Genomic DNA, 9,299 nt, shown 5'->3' on the forward strand with positions numbered 1-9,299 from the left:
AATAGCAATATCAAGAGGATCCTTTCGATTCTCTGTGTCCCTCACAATTTTTGTTTCCCATTTCCATTCAATAAAAAAAAGGGATCGACCAGCATTAAAGGTAATAAAAACTACAGTCAACCGTGATGTGTGCGGCCAATGTTTGGTGTTTATGAGCTATTTCCCCAGTAAACAGTTTGTGCAGCCGTGACGGCCAGGCTTATAAGCTCTGGTAAACAACACTATCACAGCATTTCTTAATGGCTCCAGTAAGCCTATAGGCCAAGAAAATATATCATGGCAATTTTTCCCTTGACTTTCAAATTGAACCATGTTCAAATATCTAAAGATAGTGGATAAGCCCTTCTTAATGCAGTAGGGATATTCGCCTGTACCCTCCGACTTTCCAATGGGTCAGGCCCAAATTTGGATAGGCTTGGACTAGTACTGGCCTACTGTCTGAAAAATGGCAGGAAAATTTACTAAAAAAATTGTTTTTCTGTTACGTCTGATGACAAACAGCAAAGTGCGTTGCCCATGCCTGCACACAGCCTTGTAATTTGTCTGGTGGAGCCATGGAGACCACATGCTGGGGCTTTGGTTTCAACACAAATATGTGAATATTTGCAGTTGAAGGGCTGGATGGAATGTTACACATGTGTTAGCCTATGCCTGTTGTCTGTCTGGCAAAGGATAGTAGTAAATTTCTCTCACTGAAGAGTATAGCATTCCTTCCTACCATTACATTATTAGGAGCAAGTATGGAGATCAAAGTCAATATCACGTTCAAGGGGTGGTGGCCATTAACACTGGGTCAAGTTCAAAATGAATGATGGATGTTTTGGAAGCGTAAATTGTGATAGTCTTGAGGTTGGTTTTGGCACCTCTTCTTGGACACACTCATCGCCACAGAAAGAATCTATCAGTTCCGTGTTAATGGGCAAGCGAGGAGGAGTCTCCCAGAAAAATGCTCCAGCACTGGTCAAGGTCAGTGGAAGGGTCATAGTGATCTCCAAGCAGATATTTGAAGTGAAAGCCTGGAATGGGCTTCTGTGACAGACCTTAATTCACCCCAACATCTGTGGGTGACTGTCAGAGAAGCCTGGCAGTCAGACTGATCTTTCAACCTTAAGCATCTGCTTGAAGATTTGGGTCATTGCAATACAGAGAATATCCAGACCCAGACACACGATTCAGAGCTTGCTGCGCTTGCTCCTTGAAAGGGAATACACTTTTTTGGGGGGTTGGGGAGGACCACAAGCTATTTTTATGAGCTCTGTAATATGTCTCTTACACAAAATATGTCTTTTGAGTTGTGCTTGGGATTTGAAGCTGTCAGAACATGTTGTACTGTGTGTAACTTGTACATGTGGCACTGGATATTCCCAGTCTACGACATTCTGCACTGAAGCATGGGCCTCCATCTTATACATGTAGTAAACGAACAAGACCTATACATGCTTAAAACATATACTACATGTAGTATTGCCACAGAATACAAAAGCAGTGCCCCACCCCCTCCACTAATAGTCATAGACATATTGTAACACATTCAGTATAAAACATTTATCAGGTTGAAATTGAATTATGTTCCTGTAACCTGTTGTGGGTAACATCATTTGCCAGCAATTTGCATCCATGAAAACAAGAGGGCACCAGTAGTGAGTTTCCTACAAACCAAGTCTTTCTCCAGTCTTTGCTGTTTCTGTGCATGCATAGCTTACAAAACCACAAGAAACGGAGGCACAGGTTCTGAAAAACCTCAGCTGTAACATCAATGGCCGGCAAGCACTTTTGTACTACTGGTGTATATCTTACATTATAGCTTATGGACAGACATTTTGCACATTGTAGACAAACTAACCATTTTTAAACTTACAATATAATTGACACTTTAGCAACCCTCTGAAAACACATCAGCCTTCACAGCTTGCCTTTTTTTTACTTGCCCAAGCTTCAAGTTCACAGTAGATGTCTGAGCATTGCACAAGCCTGCGTATTCCAACAAAGAATTAGCCACTCCGAAAAAACAGCTCTTCTTGAAAAGTTGAGTCTCCGGAAACTGTATGTAACACTACTAGAAGTGAGCCCATGGCTAAGTGCTGGGTAGCCTGGTTTACCTATTGTTACAACAACACACAGCAAGTTCCGCTCGAACTGGAGCCATCCTTCCCTGAGGCCTGTCGGTTCGCCTTGTCCATCCTGATTTCGCGCACCAGCGTGTAGAACGCGTCCTCCACTCCTAGCCGGGTTTTTGCCGACGTCTCAACATAAGGGATGGAGTAGCTCTGCAGAAACAAAATAGGGTTTTGGAAATACAATATTACAAATCTTATACAATGAGGCACAAAGAAAGTGAGCCGACAGCTACCTACCCATGCCAGGGGCACTCGCAGCAGTATATCGTAATCATACAAGTACTGTATATCTGTATACTAGTATACTGTAGCACGTAGGCAGAATTCAATGCACTGCGCCTGCGCAAAAACCCCATTTTTCAGTTTTCATTGGATTTTGGTAAACGTTGCATCAGAATTTTGTCTGTTGCAGATGATATTTTTTCCGACATAACATTTGGAAACTACAGACGGAGTGTTAAGCTTATACGCGCTAATACGTCCTTATATGAGACGTTCTGCCAAAGTGCTATATGCACAATACATTACGGGTTTCGCACAGGTGCAGAACGTTCTGCCGACCTGCTGTATCTTATCTACTGGACAGTCCCTGAATCCTGAACCAATTTGGCACTCTGTCCTCCCACATTAGGGTCACATCCAGAGGTATTCCACAAACCTGCATGATTCTGGGTAAATAGGTCACTTCTGCATGGGACTGCTTCCAAGAAAGCTTGGATAACAGACAAACAGGTGATGACCAAGGTAGATATTTGGGGAGGGGGGATGTGCTCAGCCAAAATTCCTTATTTAGGAACAAATCTTTTCTTTGGGATCTTGCGATGGATAGGCTTAATCAGCGAGATTTTCAGGACTGTACTTCATACATTGTAATGAGACTCCCTTGGGGACAAGATAAAATGTAAGATATTCCTGTCTTATCTTAGAAGATTTCTTATCCTTGAAGGGTTGAGTTATGTCCTTATATGCCCCTGAGATGTGTTTTTCCAATTACTCAACTCAGACTGCAAGATAAGTCATCTGTTGTACATGGAGCAGTGGTGACATACCCAGGGCTCAAAACACTTTTTTCTGCATACCTGCACTGGTGCACGTAACATTGAAAATTACAGATTTGCAATCTATAATGACAAGTTTTACCTGCACCTATCAAAGCAAATGTATGGATCACACTGAAAACTGTGTTCAGAAACCATTGCCATCATTTTTTTTCATTCATCATAGGTGATAACACTAAATGAAACAAATAAAAATCCACATACACCTACATTTGCATATACAATACATGTAACGTGTTACATGTATGTCCAGTATGTGGACCTGTGCAGGTTAGTGACAGGTAGACATCAGAAAAAGCTGAACAGCTCCAATTCTATTCAAGGTGAATATTTGCACCCACGACCCAGTCTTTCGAGCCCAGTGCATGGAACAGTGGTAGCATGTCAGTGTCTTCACTAATTCCACTAAATGGTTGTTTATACTTTGCCTAATTTGAAACCTACAAGCAATTAGTGAAAGGCACTCAGACAAATAGGAATGGAACTTGGAAGGCATGCATACTTCTCTGAAGCGGCTTTCACGCGGTTCTGGAAGAATGACACATTGGATTGGAAATATTGTTGTCTAAATGAACAGATAATCAGATTTCTACAGATAGAAACAGTATTTAAGGCTTCTTGGATAGGATTTATATGTAGCCATGATGATTGATGGGTCAAAACACTGGGTGCATATATGCACCTTAGTGCAGGTAAAATTGCAGCTGTGCGGGTATTTCTGGTGTCTACCTGCACTGGTTCATATAACTTAATGTTCATGTTATTGTAGGTGTAGTCATGTGGTTTTTATTTGCTGCATTGACTTGCACTAACTTGCACATACCCAGTACATGGACCAGTACAGGTTAGGTGCAGGTACAGGTACTACCTGCACAGCTCCAATTTTACCTGTGCTAAGGTGCATATGCACCCAGTACTTCAATCCCTGATATAACACTCTGTTCCTAGTACCATGTCAGCCTGTACAGTAATACAGGAAATACTTCCGCACAGAGTCAGGGGGTGTTAGGAAGCTATCCAGGAAACCAGTACTACACGGGGGCATGGCTCTGGGACAGGCAAGGGTTTCATCAACACTGTGCACAGGGTTGTCAACACACCGTCTCCTTATCAAAAGGGTGTACCACAACAGCATAACTCACTACTTGTTGCGGCAAGATTTACAAAGGAGAACTAAAGGAGCAAAAAAATTAACTTGAACAAATCTTGAAACACACATGTGCAAAGCACCTGAGGGCAAAAGCACCAGAGCAGAGGGGTGCAATAAACAAAGATGGCACCAAGAGACCACGTCTTGGAGAAAAAAATCATAGACCTAAGCACGGACAACAACAACAACCTCTTGTTTATGTTTTAATGTGATGATTAAATTTAATGGTGGTCAGGTGTCACTGTGTTGTCGTCTGCCACAAACACCCCTACAATGCAGTGGCACGGTCCGGTACAAAATGCATGCTCTGACTGGCGTGTGGTGGAATTTTGAACAGAACAGTTTAATACCGTTACCTTGGCCATGTCCTGTGCTTGTTTATTGTCCACCACTCGCTGCGGTAGATCGGCCTTGTTCCCCACCAGGACCATGGGCACCTGTTCCGAGTCCTTTACCCGCTTGATCTGTTCTCGGTACATCGAGATGTCCTCGAAACTCTTGGTGTTGTTCAGGGCGAACACACAGAGGAACCCCTCGCCGGTCCGCATGTACTGATCCCGCATGGCACTGTACTCCTCCTGCCCGGCCGTGTCCAGTATGTCCAGCAGACACGTTTCCCCGTCGATCACCACCTGTTTCCTGTAAGAATCCTCGATCGTTGGATCATACTCGTCCACGAAGTGGTTTTGGATCAGCTGGATAGTCAGGGCGCTTTTTCCCACGCCTCCCGCTCCAACTACCACCAGTTTATACTCCGTCATGATGTCCAGTTCTTTACTCCGTCTCTCTCGGCTACAAGCGCATCCAGACGCGACCGGAAGCCCTACTGTCCCTTTGTGATGTTCTTCCCGGCACTTACCTGGGTTTTAACTATAAAGGAGGCCTAAAAATAACCCCGGTGAGTCACTTGAAGCTTCCAGTGCGGCTTTCAGAAACGGTGGCCCGGTCCGAGCTACGCCCTAGCGCAAGGCATAGTGGGACATGGAAGGTTAAAGGTCAGAAAGCAGCTGGGACATTATTGCACAACAACACACAAATCAGGGACATGAAGAAACTTCTGCAGAACTATTTTAAGTATAAAAGTTGCATTTGATAGAAGGTAATGTGATGACAACCTTTTCCAATCATTAGATGGAAGTGTTCTGTTTTGTATGCAATTCATGTATTGTGTTTTCGTTCGTGCAAAATGTGTGTGTAGTGTACACGACCTTACATGTAGTATGAGAAACTTTTGCAAATTATACCATAGTCTCCTAAGTCGTGTATACATTTGTATTTTCTTAACATACAGGCTCCCTACAGATGTGTGTTTGCATGTATTCAGGGGGAGGGGCACTATACCTTCATTATTGACTAAAGCCTAACCCTAAATTTCTTACTGTTCTTGTAACATATATATATAAAGGTTACCATATAAAGAAGACTTCAGGATGAGTGCAGCCTCTGGTGATGTCCCAGTTGCCATAGTAACAGGATCCTCCCAGCGTCTGGGGGCCTGCACAGTGAAGCATCTGCACCAGGCAGGGTATAACGTCATCATCCACTACAGGAAGTCACAGGGTCAGGCTGAGGAGTTTGCACAGAGTTTGAACAGGTATGAAACACAAGGGGGCGAGTAGTACAGTCTGACCCGTGGCTATCACAAAATCACGCAAAACCTAGCCGCGGCGACTGTTGCAGGGCTTCTCTTGCTTGCAGTCTTTTACATTAGCCCTAACAACAGGGCTAATGACTAAAGCCTAACCCTTTTCTTACTGTTCTTGTACATATCCTAACAACAGGGCTAATGTAAAAGACTGCAAGCAAGCCCTAACAACAGGGCTAATGTAAAAGACTGCAAGCAAGAGAAGCCCTGCAACAGTCGCCGCGGCTAGAAAAACCCAGGCTGCCAGCTCATGATACCAATGCACAAACCGCAAGGCTAAAAGGTCCAGATTTGTTAGACTGGCCAGTTGGTGGCACTTGAATCACACCGTTACAGGCATAACACTGTTTCAGCACTTTGGTGTAATCTATGTATTAAGGGCTTGTTGATGAGTTTTTTCATTACATTGGGGCCAATGTATAACTGCGTGATGCATGTCTTACATGACCACATTTTTAACCTTTAATGTTGTTTATTTGCAAAATCATGCCCGAAGGCTAATTGCGTGTACAGTCAATTATACAGAAACAGGAGACAGGTAACAATCTGTCTGGAAAAACCTCTACTTCTACTACTACTCTAGCTATTAAGGGGTTCGACTTCTTCTTTGAAGGCAGTGGATAATGAATAGTCCCACATTCTGCATAATTAGTGGGTTTTGTGATCTTAGTAGAAATGTAGTCTTTTGGTGATCTTCTAAATGACGAAATGATGGAGAGATTGTTGTAACTGTCTGAAATAATCTGTTTCTTTCGGTCTCGTAGTGAGGACACTGGCTAACAAAATGTGTTTCATTTTCCACTGCATTCATTGTACAATATTTACATAATCTCTCATGCACAGGTAGTTTTCTATAGCGACCTTTTTCTATCTCTAGTGGATGCGCACTTATTCTAATCTTACACATGGCAGCTCGTTCGTCGAATTCATTGTGGTATAGATATTTTTCCATGGAGTATTCGGATTTGACGGTCTTGTAAAATCTTAGCTTGCCGTTATCTACAGACAATTGGTGAAAGAACGTTTGAACATACATATCGGTTAGTCTTCCCTTCAACAATGTACATATATTCTTGTTGTCTAGAGTACAGTGGTTGTTGTTCCATAAAAAGAATAGCCTGCATTGTTAATTATTTCTTTGACATGGTGTAGCCAACTTTTCTTACCACTATTTCCCATATTGTGTTGCTGACAGAGTAATGCATCTACTTGTAAGGGGTGTGTGAAAGTGTCCAGTTGTTTGAGTCTTAACCAGTATTTAACTACACGGACGGATACATCTATATCATCTGTTGGGAACAACCCAAGTTCTGCCCTACTTGCTAGGTTACTAGAATTCCTGTGCACACCAAGAATATTTTTACAGAAGCGGTTCTGAGTTATCTCTACAGGACAATTGTCATTTGAATAATCTTTACCCCCAGATCTCACAGGCGTATAACATTATAGATTTGATGCACGCATCAAAGAGTTTGAGTAAGGCCTTGGGGGACAAAGAGGTGCGGATGAGGGGTTTTAGACTAAATATTGCTTTACGAGCTTTTAAAGATAATTGTTTTTTGGCCAAAGAATAACTGCCAGACGAAGACATAATTATACCTAGGTAGGTATATGAGCTTGTGATTTGGATATTTTCTGCGCCAAAGGAAAATTTGGTGTTCTTGAATGTTCTTCCTGTTTTGTTGAAAATCATCACTTTGGTTTTCTTCAGGTTTACCTGAATGTTCCATTTCTCACAAAATGCGTTCAGCTTGTTTAGCGCACATTGTAACCCTGTTTCCGATTCCGAAAACATCACAACGTCATCTGCATAAAGCAGACAAGATACTAGTAAATTGTGTAAGGTTGGTGGGGCGCAATCAATATTATCTAAGTCATTAACTAGGTCGTTTATGAATATATTAAAGAGGGTTGGACTGAGGTTGCATCCTTGTCTGACTCCTTTGTCAGTAACAAACAATGGTGTGAGGCCGGCTGACGTTTTGACACAAGTTTGTGGGTTGGAGTACATAGATTTGATTAAACTGTAGAATTTACCACCTATTCCTGAGCTGAGTAGTTTATACCGCAGTCCTTCGCGCCAAACGCTATCGAAAGCTTTACGGAAATCGACAAAGCATGCATAAAGACGTTTATTGGCGTTAGTGTATTTAGATATTAATGTATCAATGACGAAGAGGTTGTCGTTAGTTCCAAAGTTTTTCTAAAGTCCGGCCTGGTTAGGGGAAATGAGGTTATGTTCATCTAGGTAATTAGTAAGACGTGTGTTTATTACAGCTGTAAATAACTTAGCGAGGCAACTGATAACTGATATACCCCGATAATTGTTGGGATCTTCTTTAGGTCCACCTTTATGCAGTGGAACGATGTGGCTTACGCGCCATTGTTGGGGAAAGTGTCCGGATAAAAGAAACAAATTGAATAATTTGGTGAGGGGTTTGACAAGGATAGGAGATGCGCATTTTAGCATCTCATTAAGGATAAGATCGTTGCCTGAGGCTTTGTTATTCTTTAATTGGATGATTGCTTGCATGATTTCCTGTTGTTGAATAATAGTATCTAAATTATTAAGGCTTTCGGACTGTTCTTCTAATTCTAATAATTTATTTGCTATCTGAGTTTGGAAATGATTGTTGAATTCTGGGGACTTAGATGTACTGTCTCTTCCGTACAACCCTTGGAAGTGTTCGTGGAGTTCCTGTTTGTTAATTGTGTCTTCTACAGGGATGGAATCATTTGTTTTGAACTGTTTAACCAGCTCCCAAAAGGCTGACGGGTTGCTGCCAGAGTAAGAATTAAGTTGATGGAGGATATTGTTTTTGTAGGTAATTTTAGTTTTACGAATAAGTCTGGTGTATTCTTTCTTTCTTCTAAGATATAGGCCTCTAATAAAAGGGTCCCTGGGATTTTTTGAGAGGAGCTTTCCAAGGTCTTTTAGTTTCTTTCTGGTAGTAGCACAGTTCTCATTAAACCATTTCTTTTTGTTTTTGTGTTTGTGTTTGTTACGGGAATGGGTTGCTTGCCTTGTACGGCGTAGAACTAGTGATTTTTTGCCTGCTTCTTGTAGAGGAGAAACTAGGTCATTCAAGGCGGCATCAAGAGAATTTGGGGTTGCCTCATAGCTCCTGTTGAGAAAGTTTTCCATGGCGGAGGTAAATTCGAGGCTATTTACTATTTCTAGAAACTTTTGTTTGGAGTCAGCTCTCCATACAAATTTACAATGTGGCCGAGTAGACAATGTGTTAGTAGTCTGTTCATAGAGTCGGTTAGCATTGCTATGTAAAATTAGGGAGAGTTTACAATGGTCGGAGAGTGGGGTTAGCGGATGA

The 9,299-nt window shown here is 42.0% G+C and overlaps 2 protein-coding genes across 3 annotated transcripts in view; one reads left to right on the forward strand and one right to left on the reverse strand.

Annotated features, from left to right (window-relative positions):
- The window catches only part of LOC109484196 (GTPase HRas), a 7,228-nt gene extending 1,964 nt beyond the window's left edge, over nucleotides 1-5,264 (reverse strand). The window contains exons 1-2 of the mRNA XM_019787435.1: nucleotides 4,682-5,264; nucleotides 1-2,267 (exon numbers count right to left, since the gene is read on the reverse strand). The exon at nucleotides 1-2,267 is cut by the window's left edge and continues 1,964 nt beyond it. Of these exons, the coding sequence (XP_019642994.1) occupies nucleotides 2,106-2,267; nucleotides 4,682-5,086 (567 nt within the window). The 5' untranslated portion in view covers nucleotides 5,087-5,264 and the 3' untranslated portion in view covers nucleotides 1-2,105. The remainder of the gene's footprint in view (nucleotides 2,268-4,681) is intronic.
- Nucleotides 5,265-5,299: 35 nt separating this feature from the next.
- Nucleotides 5,300-9,299, forward strand: part of LOC109484195 (pteridine reductase 1-like) — a 6,836-nt gene continuing 2,836 nt past the window's right edge. Inside the window, exons 1-2 of one of the 2 annotated variants that reach the window (XM_019787433.1) lie at nucleotides 5,300-5,424; nucleotides 5,745-5,919. In XM_019787433.1, the coding sequence (XP_019642992.1) occupies nucleotides 5,756-5,919 (164 nt within the window). In that variant the 5' untranslated portion in view covers nucleotides 5,300-5,424; nucleotides 5,745-5,755. The remainder of the gene's footprint in view (nucleotides 5,425-5,744; nucleotides 5,920-9,299) is intronic. The other variant, XM_019787434.1, reaches the window with a different exon arrangement.

The sequence above is a fragment of the Branchiostoma belcheri genome, unplaced genomic scaffold (genome assembly GCF_001625305.1).
Source record: "Branchiostoma belcheri isolate BF01 breed outbred unplaced genomic scaffold, Haploidv18h27 scaffold69, whole genome shotgun sequence".
In the NCBI taxonomy this organism is placed as follows: Eukaryota; Metazoa; Chordata; class Leptocardii; order Amphioxiformes; family Branchiostomatidae; genus Branchiostoma; species Branchiostoma belcheri.